Below are 19,336 nucleotides of genomic sequence, written 5' to 3' on the forward strand. Positions count from 1 at the left end.
ATTATTAGACTAGAACACATCCAGTAATACATAACTGTTTTAATTAGTTTGAAAAATCATAACCAAATTAGATATTTGATTGGAGATTCAGAAGTTTTAATGCTGCTTTGAAAAATACTTCCTTACAATGTTATCTTTCTCATAATGGAAAAAAGAAATAACATCTGCTAAGTCAATGGTTTGTTGAAAGCACAGGTATTTTTTGTTTCCTTGTCTTAGGTCTTCCAAAAACTCTGCTTTGAGCTTGTTAAGTTCTTCTGCCAAAAGCTTCAAGTTGTACGGAAACATCTGTTCATCTAAAATAAAGATACTCAAAATTATTTGGGTAGATTAAATTTAGCTGGACTGATGACACTAGGAAATTAATTTGATTACTTCAGACAAACCATTCAGATTCTTCTACAAATAATAATTGAGCTGGTATAATATACATGTAGACAAAGGTCACCTTAATGCAATACAAGCAAATCATTTAAACAACTTGCTACGAAACGTGTGAGCAGAAAAGGCTTTTTGTTGACAAAATAAGTCGACTTACAATCTTATTGGATTAACAGGTAGGAAGGCCAAAGAGCAGAGCTAGAAAATGACAGTTGGGTTTGAAGCTCATATGCCTAGAATAGTTGTCCAGTATAGTTTCCTACAATGATGGAAATGTTCTGCGTCTGCCCTTCAGTACAGCAGCCACTAACCATGTGGGTGGTGTGACTGAGAACTGATTTTTTTTGTTGAACAGCTTTATGGAGGTAAAATTAACATTACAGCTTACCATTTAAACTACAATTCAGTAGTTTTATTATATTCACAGATATAAGCAGCAATGATCACAGTCAATCTTAAAAAACATTTTTATCATCTGTGATAGCTAACATCACCCTCCTGCCCCATCGCCCCTCTCTCTGCCCTCAATCCCTAAGCAACCAGTATTCCACCTCGTGTTTCCAGATTTCCCCATTCTGGACATTTCACATGACTGGACGCACACTATGTGACTTTTGTGACTGGCTTCTAGCACTTTACATACTGTTTTCAAGGTTCATCCATGTTGTAGTATTTTCTTGCTTTTTATGGTTGAATAATCCATTTTATGGATAGATGGACATATCCATATGTTTGTCAGCTGATGGACGTTTGGGTTACTTCTACCTTTTGGCTGTTAGTAATAATGATGCTATAAGCACTTGTGTTCTTGCCTGGAGAATCCCTGGGATGGGGAAGCCTGGTGGGCTGCCGTCTATGGGGTCGCACAGAGTCAGACACGACTGAAGCGACTTAGCAGCAGCAGCAGCAGCAGCAAGCACTTGTGTACAGATTTTTATATGAATATGTTTTCATTTCTAGGTCCAATGGTAACTACATTTAATCTTCTGAGGAGCTGCTAGGCTGTTTTCCAAAGCAGCTGCACCATTTTACACTGCCACCAGTGGTGTCCATGGATTCTGAGTTCGCCATATCCTCACTGAAACCTGGACTTTTAGATTCTAGCTGGCCTAGTGAGTGTGCAGTGGTATCTCACTGTGGTTTTGATCTGTATTTCCCTGGTAACTAATAATGCCAGGTGTGTTTCCATGCAGTTACTGGCCATTTGTATATTTTCCCTAAAGAAATTTCTACTCAGATTTTTTGCCCATTTAAAAAATAGGGTTATTTGTCTTTATTATTGAGTTGTGAGAGTCCTTTATATATTTTGGGTATAAGTCCTTTATGAGATGTGATTTGCAAATATTTTCTCCCATTTTGTGGATTGTCCTTTTACTTCTTGATGGAAAGAGAACCAAATTATTTAATTTTATTTAAGCAGAGTTCTAGAAGCTAGTGCCATCTCCTTCACCAAGAGGGGGGGAAAAACCCATTTTAATGGATTGGAAGAGAATTGAGAGTAATTTGGGTATAACCCCAGTCCCCCTTGATTTTATGTTGTTGTTTAGTCACTAAGTCATGTCCAATTCTTTGCCACCCCATGAATCATAGCATGCTGGGCTTCCTTGTCCTTCACTATCTCCTGGAGCTTGCTCAAACTCATGTCCATTGAGTCCGTGATGCCATCCAACCATCTCATCTTCTGCTGCCCCCTTCTCCTGCCTTCAATCTTTCCAAGCATCAGGGTCTTTTCAAGGAGTTAGTTCTTTGCATCATGTGGCCAAAGGATTGGAGTTTCAGCATCAGTCCTCCCAATGGATAGTCAGGACTGATTTCCTTTAGGATGGACTGCTTTGATCTCCTTGCAGTCCAAGGGACTCTCAAGAGTCTTCTCCAACACCACAGTTCAAAAGCATCAGTTCTTTGGCACTCAGCCTTCTTTATGGTCCAACTATCATATCTATCCTGGAAAATCCCATGGACAGAGGAGCCTGAAAGGCTGCAGTCCGTGGGGTCGCTGAGGGTCGGACACAACTGAGCGACTTCACTTTCACTTTTCACTTTCATGCATTGGAGAAGGAAATGGCAACCCACTCCAGTGTTCTTGCCTGGAGAGTCCCAAGGACGGGGGAGCCTGGTGGGCTGCTGTCTATGGGGTAGCACAGAGTCGGACATGACTGAAGTGACTTAGCAGTAGCAGCAGTATCATATCCATACATGACTACTGGAAAAACTATAGTTTTGACTATATGGACCTTTGTCAGCAAAGTGATGTCTCTGCTTTTTAATACATTGTCTAAATTTGTCATAGCTTTCCTTCCAAGGAGTGTCTTAATTTCATGGCTGCAGTCACCATCTTCAGTGATTTTGGAGCCCAAGAAAATAAAATCCGTCACTGCTTCCACATTTTCCCCTTCTATCTGCCATGAAGTGATGTCATGGTCCTAATTCATTTTACAGACAAAGGCAAACGGCTGAAAACTTCTACTACAACTATTTTTGTTTTCTTTCTCACGTGAGACCATTTTTGTTCCAGCTGTTTTCCAAACTTTGTATTATAACCCATACCCGGGTTGCATGTTGCAACCAGTGTTTTTCTAAGATGCAATCAAATAGACTACAGTAGAGCTCATTAATCATGGGAGCATTTTGTGAAACTTGTTTCTATGCAGGAGTGTGTTCACGTAAGGGGCTACACACACTAGGTTACAGTATTAAAATCGAGTTATGGATCAGGGTTAAAAAAAGAAGTTTGAAAAACATAATATGGTTAGTATACTGTTTCTTTTTCCAATGTCCTAAGTTTTTCTAAAGGGATTAATAATAAATGTTGGGGATGTGCGGGAGCATAACAGAAAGCATAGACTAGAATCAGACTTATCTCTGAGCCCCAAGTTGCCCAAGTATATAGCCACTGTTCAGTGTAGCCTTGAGCAGATATACGTATCCTCTCAGACCCTCCGTTTCCCCATCTGTAAAACTACACTTCCTTGATAGGATTCTGAAGACTAGAAATAATATATAAGGCTCTTGGCATATAAAAGGAGTTCAAGAAATGTTAAGCTGCTGTTATTTTTTGTAAATCAAGGGTGATTTACAAAAAGTAAAAGTAAAGAGTTCGATATTCAAAACCTAAAGGAATAATTTTCCAGAACTGTAATTACCACACATTTCATCTAAGTTCAGGCTGACAGTGCACTGAGCTTGTTCAGATGCCATGCCGATTTTCCAGCTGGGCCTGACTACCTCTCCCCATCCCTTACTTCACTCTAGACTCAATGGCTTCTTCTGTGTTCTAGAATATACCAGCTGTACCTGGTACAGATAAAGTAGCTTTTGGCACTACTTGGAAAGATCCTCTGGGCATCAGTATGGCTTGCTATTTCCTTTCATTCGCATCTTTGCTTAAATGTCATTTCCTCTGAGAAGTCTTCATGATTGCTCTTTTAAAAATAAATCCTCCCATCACTACACTGTCTTACCCTACTTTCTTTTTCTTCAGAGCGCTGGCATATATTCATATATTTCTTTTGTGTGTGTGTCTCCTCACTATGACATTCTGTTCCCTCCAAACGTTCCAATATCTAGAATAAAGCCTAGTACAGAGTAGCCACTCAATAAAAACCTACTGGATGGATGAAAGCCTGATTCCAGGGGTAGAAGTATAACACAATCGAGTTGCACATTTAAACTGAAAACATGATGTAAACGTCACAAATGAAAGTACGTAAAGTACTCGTGTCCAGGGAACAAGAGTAGTAGTAGAGCATAGTCTCAATGAATAGAGTCTTAACTACTCAGCATACCTTTGGCTTCCTTCATTGTCTGAGAGACAATTCTTCGGAGGGTCTGATCAGCTTGATGAAGAATGTTAGTTGAACCGATAAGTCTGTCTGTTTCCTAGATAATAAGACATTGTTATTGGGACAGTTACCTAGTTGTACAAAAGAAATGAGCAAAGTGTAGGTGATACATAGGTGAAGACACTGAAAGAAAAGTAAAAGTGGCTTTTCTCTTCCAGGTATCCTTCTCTACTGAAAGTGTTATTTGCTCAGTCGTGTTCGACTCTTTGTCACCCCATGGACTGTGGCTCGCCTGGCTCCTCTGTCCATGGGATTTCCCAGCCAAGAATACTGGAGTGGGTAGCCATTCCCTTCTCCAGGGGCATCTTCCAACCCAGGGATCAAATCCAGGTCTCCTGCATTGCAGGCAGATTCTTTACATCTGAGCCACCAGGGAAGCCCCTTTCTTCTCTAGGAGAGGGTCTAAATGAAATACATCAAGTTGTGAATTGGGTTCCATGTAGGCAGTATGCTGGTTAATGTCTAAGAATAGGCTCTCGAAGACAGAAACAAACGCATCTATAGTGTTTGTCTATTTAGAATGGGAAAGATTCTCTATTCAAGAAAATTAGAGATACCAAGGGAACATACCATGCAAAGATGGGAACAAGAAAGGACAGGAAAGGTATGGACCTAACAAAAGCAGAAGATATTAAGAGGTGGCAAGAACAGACAGAAGAACTATACAAAAAAGATCTTAATGACTCAGATCACCACGATGGTGTGATCACTCACCTAAAGCCAGACATCCTGGAGTGAGGAGTCAAGTGGGCCTTAGGAAGCATCAACAAGCAAAGCTAGTGGGGGTGACGGAATTCCAGATGACCTATTTCAAATCTTAAAAGATGATGCTGGTGAAATGCTGCACTCAATATGCCAGCAAATTTGGGAAACTCAGCAGTGGTCACAGGACTGCTGTGACCTGAAAAAGGTCAGTTTTCATTCGAATCCCCAAAAAGGGCACTGCCAAAGAATGTTCAAACTACCACACAATTGCACTCATTTCACATGCTGGCAAAGTAAAGCTAAAAATTCTCCAAGCTAGGCTTCTACAGCATGTAAACTAAGAACTCCCAGATGTTCAAGATGGATTTAGAAAAGGCAGAGGAACCTGGGATTAAACTGCCAACATCCACTGGATCATAGAAAAAGTAAGAGAATTCCAGAAAAACATCTACTCCTGCTTTATTGACTATGATAAAGCCTTTGACTGTGTCGATAACAACAAACTGTGGAAAATTCTTCAGGAGATGGGAATACCAGACCACCTGACCTGCCTCCTGAGAAATCTGTATGCAGGTCAAGAAGCAATAGTTAGAACTGGACATGGAACAACAGACTGGTTCCAAATTGGGAAAGGAGTACATCAAGGCTCTATCTTGTCACCCTGCTTATTTAACTTATATGCAGAGTACATCAAGTGAAATGCTGGGCTAGATGAAGTACTAGCTGGAATCAAGATTGCAGGGAGAAATATCAATAACCTCAGATATGCAGATGACACCACCCTTATGGGAAAAAGTGAAGAGGAACTAAAGAGCCTCTTGATGAAGGTGAGAGAAGAGAGTGAAAAAGCTGGCTTAGAACTCAATTCAAAACACTAAGACCATGCCATCTGGTCCCAATTACTTCATGGCAAATAGATGGGGAAACAATGGAAACAGTGACAGACTATTTTCTTGGGCTCCAAAATCACTGGCAGATGGTGACTGCAGCCATGAAATTAAAAGATGCTTGCTCCTTGGGAGAAAAGCTATGACAAACCTAGATGGCATATTAAAAAACATAGACATTACTTTTCCATCAAAGGTTCATCTAGTCAAAGCTATGGTTTTTCCAGTAGTCGTGTATAGATAAGAGAGTTGGACCATAAAGAAGGCTAAGGACTGAAGGATTGATGGTTTTGAGCTACGGTGCTGGAGAAGACGCTTGAGAGTCCTTTGGACTGCAAGGAGATCAAATTAGTCAATCCTAAAGGAAATCAGCCCTGAATATTCATTGGAAGGACTGAAGCTGAAGCTCCAATACTTTGGGTCACCTGATTCGAGGAGGTGACTCATTGGAAAAGACCCTGATGCTGGGAAAGACTGAAGGCAGGAGGAGAAGGGGACGACAGAGGATGAGATGACTGAATGGCATCACTGACTCAAAAGGACGAGTTTGGGCAAGCTCTGGGAGATGATGAAGGACAGGGCAGCCTGGCGTGCTGCAGTCCCTGGGGTCGCAAAGAGTCAGACACGACTGAGTGAGTGAACGACAATAACAATGGTATAAATATTCCCATCCATGCCCACTTCATGCTACCAATGTAACATCAGCAGGCTCCACCATTTCTGAAAATGTAACAGCTGCCTTTGAGCAGGCAGCGCAGGCCGCCTCCAGAGCACCACTGCACCCAGGTATCGGGCTGGATGCTGGTGAGACGCTGGGGCAGGGACAGAGATCATCTTCCACACGTTACACATTCTTCACACTCAGCTCCAAAGGCTCTTCCTACAGAAGATCCTTCTTCTGAGAGAAAGTTCCTTCTCATTTATGCTAAATCTCAACTGGAAGACTTACTTTTTGTTCCAAGTTCTCCTCCACGTGTTTTATTGGGTTTTCCAAAGCAGTAATCAATAAATCAGTCAGCTTCAGCCTGTAAGAGGAGGTAGGATTAAATAAATTCTTATATCAAACACCTGTTTTTTAAAAGAACTTGTGTTTTTGAGCACTAAGCTGAATTCTAGAGGAGTAAAAGTGGTATATCTAAAATCCTAAACAGAAGGGGAAAAGCAAAGTGATTTGGAAGCTACCTTCTACTTGCAAAATTCAAATGTAGAATTTCAAGAAGCCCCCCAAAATCCCTCCTGTAAAAAATACTAATTTCCCAAGACCCCTATTAATAAGCTTTGAAAAGACATTCTCTCTTTTCTCTCATTAAGTGCTGAACTTTAGGCACCTACAACTTTATATTCCCCAGAGAAGCATGCTTAGTCTTTATTTCCTGGCTTCTACTCATTTGTGTGTGTGTGTGTCTGTGTATGTGAGCTCAGTTGTCATGTTCAACTCTTTGTGACTCTATGGACTCTAACCCACCAGGGTCCTCTGTCCATGGGATTCTCCAGGCAAGAATACTGGAGTCAGTTGCTAATTCCTGCTCCAGGGGATCTTCCTGACCCAGAGATGAAACCTGCAGCCCCTGCACTGTAGGCGGATTCTTTAGTGCTGAACCACCAGTTAGCTGTAGTATTTCACAGAAGCCTGGGAAAGGCATATTTGTCATATCATCTTTCAACTTCCGATAGAAGGCCACCAGATTTTAGACAACCCCTTCACAGCTATGCTGGGACTATTTTAGACCATGGGTTTTTTTGTTTTTTTGTTTTTTCCTCCCTGGTTTAGGTTTTTTCTTTTTTAAATTATATATTTATTTATTTGGATGCACAGGGTCTTAGCTGTGGAATGTGGAATCTTTTTAGCTGTGGCATGTGGGATCTAGTTTCTGGACCAGGAGTTGAATCTGGGTTCCCTGCTTTGGGAGCACAGAGTCTTAGCCACTGGACCATCAGGGAAGTCCCTGGACCACGTTCTTAAGACTCAAGACAAACCTGCAGATTCTGCTCCGGGTTGGCCCTGGCACTGGCAAAGCTCATACTCCTTCCTACTTCTAGTAAGAACTCGCCCCCAAAGCAGTGATGACAACCTTAGGCTGCTCTCATGGGATATCTCAATATCTCAACCAGCCATTTGTTTCTGAAGGAAAACATTTTCAGTATTCCAGAAACACAAGCCATCGATCACTTATGTGTTCGCCTGCTCAAAGTTTCAAGATATTATGGGAAGTTAAAATTAGAAATCTCAGCCGTAGCTTATTTCATTAACCCTATGAACAATACTTAAATCCAATTTTGAATGTTTTTAGAATGTTAGAGTATTACAAAATGCATGGAAACTGTATCTTGGGAAGTAAACATTTTGAAGAATGAGTTTAAGAAAAAGATTTATATGATTGGAAGAGAATACAGAGTACAGAGTTTAAAACATTAGCCTTTTAAAAACTGTTGATCGCATATGGACACCAGTGAGGCGGGAACTAAGGGACCGTGGGGGACATACCTCTAGAATTGTGCTGTTCCTGCAGCACCCACAGGCCACATGTAACCAGTTAAGTTTAAAGTGATCAAAATCACATTTAAAATTCAGGTCACGGGGTTTCCCTGGTGGTCCAGTGTTTATGAATCTACCTGCCAATACAGGACATATGGGTTGGATCCCTGATCTGGGAAGATCCCACATGCCTCAGAGCAGCTGAGCCCGTGGCCACAGCTACTTAGGCTGTGCTCTAGAGCCTGTGGTCCATAGCAAGAGAACCCACCGAAAGGAGAATCCCATGCACAGTGACTAGAGAGCAGCCCTACTCTCTGCAACTAGACAGAGAGCCCACATGCAGCAAAGATGACCCAGGGCAGCCAAATAAATAAAATTCAGGTCATAAGTTGCACTGGTTTTATGCCTAGTGCTTGATGGTCAGTTGCATGTGGCTGGCAGCTGCTGAAGTATCTTGGCAGCAGCAGCAGCTACCATACTGGGAGGACAAATACAGAACAGTTCCATCATCGGTGAAATTTCTATCACAAATGTTGTAAACTAGAACTCTAGAACTCTCAAGACCTATTTCAGTAATCAAATGCATTAGACAGCATAGCCACAAGCCTCACACCTACACAAGCAGTGTAACGGAGTGAGATTTAAGGCACAACCAGGATTCAGTTCCATTCCTTTTCTCTGTATAAGAAAACTACTGGGGGGACTTCCCTGGTGGTCCAGTGGTTAAGACTTTGCGCTCCCAGTGAAGAGGATGTGGATTTGATCCCTGCTCATGGAACTAAGATCCCACAAGCCTCGTGGTACAGCCAAAAAAATAAATAAAAAGTTTTTAAAAAAAACTGACGAAAGAACACTTGGGCAATCTAGACTACACTACTTCAACAAGAGTATCAGAGAGGTAGCCTACTCTGAACTCTCTGCCCTGATCCCTGGGAAACCGTATAACTTTAACAAGAGGACATATTTGCAAACAAACCTGGATTCACCTCTCAGGTGTAGCTGACAATCGCAGTGACTCTGGGCAAGCTAAACTTCCTCACTGGGTTTTCTCTTCTACACAAAGGGGAAGAAATAATCTCTCTCCAAGGCTTGTGTGAAGAGCAATCAAATGGATACAGAAGTATGCAGCCCAGGGCCTGGCTCAGCGAGGCACCTGGTGAAAAGACACCTTTGAGTGGGGCTACCTGGCCTCTGAAGCACATGCTGGACTCTGAACTGCGAGGCTGTGGTGTTCCCAAGCATTTTTCTCAGGGTTGGGCTTTTCTATTTTGTTTCCCATCTGGTGGATGGTCTCGGCAGGCAGTGGTCGTGGTCTCTGGGCATTCCTCTGTAGACAGGTCTCAAGAGCACAATCTAAAAACAGCTGGCAAAAGCCTAATGAATCTGAAAACAATTCAAAAACCACAAAATTACTCGGGAAGTATTTTTCCAAAATGTGAACTAAACGTATTTACATAAGTTATCCCATCTGCAGAAGCAAAGACCATTCGCAGTACTGCACGTGTAGCTTTGAAAATGAAGTAAATCCATATGAACCTCCTAATCCACTTAAGTTCTCACCAAAAACAGTGATCGTTGGTGTTTCGTTTTGTTTTTTTGATGCAGAGCATTTTTAAAGTCTTTACTGAATTTTCGACAGTGTGGCTTCTGTTTTATGTTTTGGTTTATTGGCCACAAGGCAAGTGGGATATCAGCTCCCTGACCAGGGATCAAACTCTCACCCTTTGCATTGGAAGGTGAAGTCTTAATCACTGGATCACTAGGGAAGTCCCAGCACTAGTAAATTTGATACATGAATAAATATCTTTGTGTGTGAGAAAAAAAAATGTGTTAATTACATTTCCGAGCCAGCTGATAGACTTCATATCTCATACTTTGATAATAAAAGTTGTCATCTAAAATCAAAAGCAGAGGTCTAGACACAGCAGTCTTCGTTAAGGGGTAGAGAGCCTGGGCCTCAACAGCTGCAGAAGATATCAGATCTTGATCCTTCAAGCAGGTTATAAAATCCTTCCACATGGCTTCAGTCTTGCTGGGTGGGGCAGACATCTGACACCCGTTAATGACAGCCAGCAAGAAGTGTTCAAGGAACTTCAACAGTTCCTGGCGAAACAATTTCCACTGGGATGGCTGCAAAATACCAGAGAACTGAAAATTATATTAGGCTTTGGCCAGTACTGTGGTCATGTCTCAACACCCCCCCTGCTCCATATGATAATTTCTGAACCATTTGGAGGTCTCTAGTCACAACACTAGTCACAGTACTCTTGCCTGGAAAATCCCATGGATGGAGGAGCCTGGAAGGCTGCAGTCTATGGGGTCGCTAAGTCGGGCACGACTGAGCGACTTCACTTTCACTTTTCACTTTCCTGCATTGGAGAAGGAAATGGCAACCCACTCCAGTGTTCTTGCCTGGAGAATCCCAGGGACAGAGGAGCCTGGTGGGCTGCTGTCTATGGGGTCGCACAGAGTTGGACACGACTGAAATGACTTAGCAGCAGCAGTCACAGCTTGCTTTCCCATACTCATGTCTTCACATATGCTATTCCGTCTGCTGAAAAACTAGTCAGCGATATTAGCTCTCTGTGAACACCTTTCAGACTCAACCATGTAGAAGGCATGCAGACCCTCCCTTGCCTACCACGACACCTGTATACACTGAGTCTCCACTCTAAGAGGGTTTACACTGTTTAAGCAGCTCCATGTCCCTGCTAGATCAATAGCCTGCTGTATACCCAGCCTTCAGCAGAGGGTTTCACACCTAATAGATGCTCCAGAAGTGTTTATGAAATGACTGAATAAGTGAGTAAATGAAAGAATGAAAAGCTGTTACCATCTAGGAGAAAGAAGGAACCAAAATAAATATCCTGCCAAAATAAAAACAGTCTGGCTAAGATATAGCAATGCCCATGTGCCCTTGAAATAAGAAAAGTGCAGACAGAAAGAGGATCAGCTGAAAAGTCTCTGAGTCCAGATGAAAGGACCTCAGGCTAACAATAGAAATGGAATGGGATAGGGAAAGATAGAGTAAGCAGATTGAAGGGAAGAGAATAAATAGCTTGGAAACACAAGTAATCTTGCTGCTGCTCAAGGGCTCTGGAGAGCACTGACTCAGTTATGAGGTCAAGGCTGGAGGGAAAACACAAGGACGGGAGATGAGGATCCCTCTCCTGTCTGTCCACACCCCATAACATCACTGAGATTACAGCACACAAAACTAATATTGGTTTGGCCAAAAAGTTCGTTTGGATTTTTCTGTGCCCTCCTACAGAAAAACCCAAATGAATTTTTTGGCTAACCCAATATAACGGTGAAATCCACTGAAAAGAAAACAGCAACACATCACTTCCTAAAATGTGAGATATCCTAATCATGGTAACAAGATGAGCCCCAGGGCCTTTGTAGGGGGAAAGTGGAAAAAATACAGTAAGAAAACAGAGGGAAAACCACAGCAAATACAATCTCTATCGACAAGTTCCAGCTTCCTCCAGAGTGGTGAAATACTATTACCAAAGTAAATCCACTGGTACTACGAGACTGATACCATATTTACCTCACAATTAACCAAGAATGGGGAAATATATAACTTTGCTGGTGAAGTCCAAAATTTTTCACATGCCAAATGTATTTTTGCAAATATACTCAGACTGAAATCACATCATATTTGCATTTTATTTATGTGAACTCATCTACATTCAGCACCAAACGACAAAACTACTTAAAATTTTCAGAATATGTCACTGAGTATTTTCTCTAGAGTTAGCATGAGATGAGTGCCATCAATCTACTGTTCCCTCAAAAGTCTGTGTTTTCACATGCTTCTCAAAGGGATGCATCTCATCACACTGAGGGTGATCTGAGGGCTTAAAGCTGAGTATGGCTTGGTACCCAAACACAAGCCTATTACTTCATCTGGTGGTCAACTAAGAAACTGACATCTTTTCCCATTCTTGCAGTGGCAGGTTTACTCCGATTACGAATGAAGATCCAGCTTCAGAGGCAGAATTCTTCATTTGTACAGACTGGACTTTCACAGGAGGCACCCTAGTAAGTACCTTGTTACTTGTAATTTTGTATTCTTCTTTAAAAGGGTTTCCCTCAAACTGCATAACTTAAAGCCCCATAAAACCTGGATTTTCCTGGCTGATTGTTAAATTGGCTGTGTTGGAATTTTTGACAGCGTCTGTCCCTCTTTTCAGAACAACCTTCCCAAAGGATTTTCAGGAGGGTATCTGACAATGGGAGATTTCCACGTTGCACGCTAACTTCAGAATCTAACCCTATACTGGTGGCTGTTTGTACCTGTCATATTCACAGTCAACTTATTCTGTGCAAACCAGCTCACTTTCCTCGAACCCCCATCTGTCCTCCATCAGGGATCCTTCTCCCACACCACGCATTATCCAGTACACCTGTGGTGCCATCCAACCATTTCATCCTCTGTCGTCCCCTTCTCCTGCCCTCAATCTTTTCCAGCATCAGGGTCTCCTCCAATAATACATTTTCCTTGGCTACTGAAGACGGGAGAAGGGGACGACAGAGGATGAGATGGTTGGATGGCATCACCAACTCAATGGACGTGAGCCTGAGTAAACTCTGGGAGTTGGTGATGGACAGGGAGACCTGGCGTCCAAGGATTCACAAAGAGTCGGACCCGAGTGAGCAACTGAGCTTAACTGAACTCCGGCCTACGCCCCGCCCCCTCCGTACTGACCAATGGGCTTGCGCTTGCCTTCTCAAGGACCGCTTCCGGCATGACGTCATCGTAGGCGACGACTCCCACCGCCCAACCCAGTTCCTGCTGTAGCCAGTGTCTGAGGGCGCGCGCGAAAGTTGACTTTCCTGCCGCGGGCAGGCCGCAGAGAACGCAGAGGACTAGCTTCTGAGGCCGTTCGCTGTGCGCTCCTCTGACGTCCTCCCCCATCTTCATGCTGTAGCGGGAGACCTGAGGCCACCGGAAGTGTTGACGGCGCAATGTCCGTCAAACCGCGCATGCGCAGTTCCCCACCACCGGGTTGCGCCTCCTGGGGGCGCGAGAGAGAACTAGGCGAGTCTTCGGATCAAAAAGGCCTTTGTCGTCTCGGTCATCTCCGAGATTGTCCCCTTGGACCCTTGAAGCAGTGGTGCTGAACTGACTGTGAGTCGAGTCCCCTAGGCTGGCAAGTTCACGGGGATGCGTTTCCTAAAAGATCAGAAAAGTTGGACTTAAGAATTCCGTGGGATCCAGTCAACGCTGTCACTGCGGAGGGCAAGAATAAATCCCTGGTTGGGGAGCTATTAATGAAATCCCTTAAGCTGCGCGGCGAGGCAATTAAAAGAAAAAGAACCATCGAGCTGCAGCTGAGTCCGACAGCTGTGCTCCGCTGTTCCTTCCAGGTGACAGGAGGAGAGGCGAAAAATATTAGTTATTGCGCGGTAACGCCACCAGCCGGCAGCAAGTGTCGGGAAATGAAGGCAGGAAAGGTACATTCCTCCTTACACTTCCAAGTCCAGTGCATTCACGCAGAGAAAGCTTTTAGTGTTAAAAAAAGAAATGCTAAGATGTGAGGAAGTATAAAACAGATTCCCTCTATGGGGAATGTGATGTAGAAAAATTGCATTCAGAGTCTAGCTTTCAGCTTGTCTTATGAGGTTACTTCTTCGTCATAAGGAGATATGTTCAAAATGTGGTGAACAAGTGAATGAGAATGAGTATATACTGGGGCAAAATATAATTAATAACCTGGTGTTGTATCTGATATATTTGTGATTACAGAGCAGGTGCACATACATCAACCTCATTTTCTTTCTCTTGGGTTGAAGGTGACCATTGAACTAAACATTCATTTCATGACAGTTCATTGTCATAGGCCCAGTGCAAGATCCCTCTCCTTTATTATTGTTTTTTATCCCTCATCCACGCTCACACTCATTTCCTCTCTTTTTCCTTGGCAACTTTTTTTTTTTTTCTTGTTTAAACACGGTTAGTTTTGCTTGCTTACTTTTTAAGAGCAGTTTTAGGTTCACAGCAAAATTGAAAAGAAAGTGGAGAATTTACATACACCTCTGCCCACCCCTACCCAAGTCTCTTCGAATATCAACATCCAGGATGGTACATTTGTTATTAATTGATGAACCTACACATCATTATCAGGCTTCCCTGGTAGCTCAGCTGGTAAAGAATCAGCCTGCAATGCAGGAGACTCCAGTTGGATTCCTGGGTTGAGAAGATCCCCTGGAAAAGGGATAGGCTACCCACTCCAGTATTCTTAGGCTTCCCTGGGGGCTCAGACAGTAAAGAATCCACCTGCAATGCAAGAGGCCTGGGTTTTATCCCTGGGTTGGGAAGGTACCCTGAAGGAGGGCATGGCAACCCATTTGAGTATTCTTGCCTGGAGAATCTCCATGGTCAGCAGAGCCAGACCGGCTGCAGTCCATGGAGTTGCAAAGAGTTGGACATGACTGAGCAACTAAGCACAGCACAGCACACATTATCACCCATAGCTAACACTGGGTTTATTCTTGATGTTATACATTCCATGAGTTTTGGCAAATGTATAATGACATGTACCACCATTATAGTGTTATACAGAATAGTTTCACTGCCCTAAAAATCCTCTGTACTCTACCTATTCACCTCTCCCTGAAAGGAATCAGAACCCCGTGGTCTTTGCCAACCATATCCTCAGCCAGCTTTTTGTCTGTGGAAAAACTTTAGTCAAAGGGTAAGTTTCTTTCTTTAATTTCTTTCTAATTCCTAGAGCTAAGCCTACTGGAACCCCTTTCTATTCACAAACAGATTTTCACTTAAAAAGACCTTGAACTACTTTACCTTAACTCAAACACGACCTGGACAGCACGCATTGTTCATAACCTCTCCAAAATCTCACCTGTAGTTGCTGAGATTAACTAACGTTTATTCTGTACTCTAGTAGACCTGACTGTGGTTCAGATCATGCACTCCTTATTGCCAAATTCAGACGTAAATTGAAGAAAGTAGGGAAAACCACTAGACCAGGTATGACCTAAATCAAATCCCTTATGATTATACAGTGGAAGTGACAAATAGATTCAAGGGAATAGATCTGATAGAGTGCCTGAAGAATTCTGGACATAGGTTTGTGACACTGTACAGAAAGCAGTGATCAGGACCATCCCCAAGAAAACCAAAGACAAAAAGGCAAAATGCTTGTCTGAGGAGGCTTTACAAATAGCTGTGAAAAGAAGAGACGCTAAAGGCAAAGGAGAAAAGGAATGATCTACTCATTTGAATGCAGAGTTCCAAAGAATAGCAAGGAGAGATAAGAAAGCCTTCCTCAGTGACCAATGCAAAGAAATAGAGGAAAAAATAGAATGACAAAGACTAGAGATCTTTTTAAGAAAATTAGATATACCAAGGGAACATTTCATGCAAAGATGGGCACAATAAAGGACAGAAATGGTATGGACCTAACAGAAGCAGAAGATATTAAGAAGAGGTAGCAAGAATACACGTAAGACCTCTACAAAAAAGATCTTCACAACCCAAATAATCACGATGGTGTGATCACTCACCTAGAGCCAGACATCCTGAAATGTGAAGTCAAGTGGGCCTTAGGAAGCATCACTATTAACAAAGCTAGTGGAGGTGATGGAATTCCAGCTGAGCTACTTCAAATCTGAAATATGATGCTGTCAAAGTGCTGCACTCAATATGCCAGCAAATTTGGAAAACTCAGCAATGGCCACAGGACTGGAAAAGGTCAGTTTTCATTCCAATCCCAAAGAAAGGCAGTGCCAACGAATGCTCAAACTACCACACAATCGCAGTCATCTCAAACACTAGCAAAGTAATGCTCAAAATTCTCCAAGCCAGGCTTCAACAGTACAGGAACTTAAACAGTACATGAGAACTTTGAGGCATTCAAGCTGGATTTAGAAAAGGTAGAGGAACCAGAGATCAAATTGCCAACATCTGCTGGATTATGGAAAAATCAAGAGAGTTCCAGAAAAAAATCTACTTTTGCTTTACTGACCATGCCAAAGCCTTTGACTGTGTGGATCACAACAAACTGTGGAAAGTTCTTAAGGAGATGAGAATACCAGACACCTGATCTGCCCCCTGAGAAGTCTGTATGTAGGTCAAGAAACAACAGTTAGAACTGAACATGGAACAACAGACTGGTTCCAAATCGGGAAAGGAGTCAAGGCTGTGTATTGTCACCCAGCTTATTTAACTTATATGCAGAGTACATCATGAGAAATGCTGGACTGGATGAAGCCCAAGCTGGAATCAAGATTGCCAGGAGAAATATCAATAACCTCAGATATGCAGATGACACCACACTTATGGCAGAAAAAGAAGAGGAATAAAGAGCCTCTTGATGAAAGTGAAAGAGGAGAGTGAAATAGTTGGCTTAAAACTCAACAGTCAGAAAACTAAGATCATGGCATCCTGTCCCATCACTTCACAGCAAATAGATGGGTAATCAGTGGAAACAGTGGCTGACTTTATTCTTTTGGGCTCCAAAATGACTGCAGGTGGTTACTGTAGCCATGAAATTAAAAGACGCTTGCTCCTTGGAAGAAAAGTTATGACCAACCTAGACAGCATATTATAAAGCAGAGACATTACTTTGCCAATAAAGGTCTATCTAGTCAAGGCTATGGTTTTTCCAGTAGTCATGTATGGATGTCAGAGTTGGACTATAAAGAAAGCTGAGCGTGAAGAATTGATGCTTGTGAACTGTGGTGTTGGAGAAGACTCTTAAGAGTCCCTTGGACAGCAAGGAGATAGAGCCAGTCCATCCTAAAGGAAATCAGTCCTGAATATTCATTGGAAGGACTGATGCTGAAGCTGAAACTCCAATACTTTGGCCACCTGATGCGAAGAACTGAGTCATCTGAAAAGACCCTGATGCTGGGAACGATTGAAGGAGGGAGGAGAAGGGGATGACAGAGGATGAGATGGTTAGATGGCATCAAGTCACGTACATTGATGACTCAATGTACATGAGTTTGAGTAAACTCTGGGAGTTGGTGATGGACAGGGAAGCCTGGCGTGCTGCAGTCTATGGGATCACAAATAGTCAAACATGACTGAGCGAGTGAACTGAACTGAACTGGACTAGACATTTAGTAAATGCTTGTCTCTTTGGCTGCTACCTACTTACAGACCCATAAAAATGAACTTCCTTACTTTAAGTCTCCAAAGCGGTATTGTTCGTACCCATTTCAGCAACTCCTCCTCTAAAGTTTGCTGCTGCTGCTGCTGCTAAGTCACTACAGTCGTGTCCGACTCTGTGCGACCCCATAGACGGCAGCCCACCAGGCTCTGCTGCTCCTGGGATTCTCCAGGCAAGAATACTGGAGTGGGTTGCAATTTCCTTCTCCAGTGCATGAAAGTGAAAAGTGAAAGTGAAGTCACTCAATTGTGTCTGACTCTTAGCGACCCCATGGACTGCAGCCTACCAGGCTCCTCCATCCATGGGATTTTCCAGGCAAGAGTACTGGAGGGGGTTGCCATTGCCTTCTCTGCCTCTAAAGTTTAGGCCAATGTAAAACTTAAAACTTATTGGCTCCTTTTCTATACCTTACCATCAATGTCATTTTCAGTTGAATCACTAAGTTACCAGTCTTACCTTCCTACTTATTTTCCTTATTTAAAAAAAAGAAAAACTAACAAAGATAGCCTAAAATGTGAGCCAGATTTTTAAATGTTACCAAATATTGAACTAATTTTACAGTATCAAGTGTTTTTCTGATTTCCCAAAGACTGCTCCTGGTCTTGTGAGGCTGAAAGCAAAGTAAATGAACTAATGTGAACGTGGGTACTTAGAGCCAGAGTAATCATCGTTCTCACTAATCCTGAGAATCACCTAAGTGTCTAAGGAGAGATCAAGGGTACAAGCAGCTTCTCCTAAGATAAAGGAGAATCTGAATGTTACCAACCTCTGGCTCATAGCAACAATGAATAGATATCAATTCCTTGTTTTTTTTAAGCTTTCAAAACTATCTCCTCAGAAGAAAGAAATTCCTAGAGATTTCCAACAGAGATTTTTCACTGTTTGCTTACTTCCATCATTGTGTTTAAAAAGATGTTTAAAACAACCAAATCCTTCAACAACAATAAATGAGCCTTGTATTTTAACACTGTGAAAGTTATCCATTCAATGTATTTGTGTATCAAATGCTGTTAAATGCTAGGAATTCACACATAAATAAAGACATACTCTGCTGGTTTAAAAAAAAATTTATTTCAGGAGGAAAGTGAGAAAAATAAACTGTCCACAGCACAGAGATAAGTGTAACTAAATCCTAAAAAATTTACACTGGCTGTTCACGTTAAATTGTATATAAAAGCAAAACTATCAAAGGTTAAACTGGTAGGAAGGATTCTATAGCTTCCCCTTAACCTGCAACATAATGGAACAAAATATCCCTGGAAGGACTTTTAATAAACATAACCTCCAGTTTTGGATTTTCTTTGACATACCTAAAAAGCATAATAGTCATATGGAGGAATGAGTTTAATTAATTCTGTAGTAGGGTGGAGATCTGCTTGGTTTTGAATGATGTACAGGATTTTCTCTGCTCCAAAATAACAGGCTTTCCAGGAAAAGGGAACTGCTTTTGCAAAGGTTAAGGTAGGAGGGAGAGCAGGGAGGCAGGCAGGAATCAGAGTACAAAAAAGGTGGGGAGATTTGGGAGAATGGCATTGAAACATGTATAATATCATGTATGAAACGAGTCGCCAGTCCAGGTTCGATGCACGATACTGGATGCTTGGGGCTGGTGCAATGGGACGACCCAGAGGGAGGGTATGGGGAGGGAGGAGGGTTCAGGATGGGGAACACAGGTATACCTGTGGCGGATTCATTTCGATATTTGGCAAAACTAATACAATATTGTAAAGTTAAAAATAAAATTAAAAAAAAAAAAGGCTGTACTCATTCAAGAGCAACAAGCACCAGAAGCAGCAGCAGAGGGCAGAGCAGAGGGTGGGACGGAAGTGACTGGGAATGAAGGCTAAAGGACAGTAAAGAGGCTCCTGGAATTGTTCAGATGAAAGTTAGTGCTTCAAAACA

The 19,336-nt window shown here is 42.4% G+C and overlaps 2 protein-coding genes across 3 annotated transcripts in view; one reads left to right on the forward strand and one right to left on the reverse strand.

Moving 5' to 3' along the window:
* The window catches only part of LOC113884211 (uncharacterized protein C10orf88-like), a 52,184-nt gene that overhangs the window by 7,020 nt on the left and 25,828 nt on the right, over positions 1-19,336 (forward strand). Inside the window, exon 2 of the mRNA XM_027528524.1 lies at positions 12,248-12,338. Within this exon, the coding sequence (XP_027384325.1) occupies positions 12,271-12,338 (68 nt within the window). The 5' untranslated portion in view covers positions 12,248-12,270. The remainder of the gene's footprint in view (positions 1-12,247; positions 12,339-19,336) is intronic.
* PSTK (phosphoseryl-tRNA kinase) lies at positions 20-13,363 on the reverse strand. Of its 2 annotated transcripts, none has more exons than XM_027528532.1 (6): positions 13,024-13,363; positions 10,130-10,421; positions 9,476-9,674; positions 6,765-6,840; positions 4,167-4,260; positions 20-296 (listed from the first exon to the last, which is right to left on the reverse strand). In XM_027528532.1, the coding sequence occupies exons 1-6, from the start codon at positions 13,219-13,221 to the stop codon at positions 97-99; spliced, it is 1,059 nt and encodes a 352-aa protein (XP_027384333.1). In that variant the 5' UTR covers positions 13,222-13,363; the 3' UTR covers positions 20-96. The 2 variants fall into 2 exon arrangements, with proteins under 2 accessions (XP_027384333.1, XP_027384332.1); XM_027528531.1 differs by having other exon boundaries at positions 13,006-13,363.

Source organism: Bos indicus x Bos taurus, chromosome 26, assembly GCF_003369695.1.
Source record: "Bos indicus x Bos taurus breed Angus x Brahman F1 hybrid chromosome 26, Bos_hybrid_MaternalHap_v2.0, whole genome shotgun sequence".
NCBI classification, from domain to species: Eukaryota; Metazoa; Chordata; class Mammalia; order Artiodactyla; family Bovidae; genus Bos; species Bos indicus x Bos taurus.

Bases quoted from the DNA above. Each gene is read 5' to 3' on its own strand.
- PSTK (XM_027528531.1), bottom strand. From the start codon at position 13,221: ATGAAGATGGGGGAGGACGTCAGAGGAGCGCACAGCGAACGGCCTCAG. The intron at 6,841-9,475 runs GTAGCCCCACTC...CTCCTCTTACAG, and splicing joins GCATGTGCTTCAGAGGCCAG to GCTGAAGCTGACTGATTTAT. The intron at 297-4,166 runs GTATGCTGAGTA...TCTTTATTTTAG, and splicing joins GACAATGAAGGAAGCCAAAG to ATGAACAGATGTTTCCGTAC.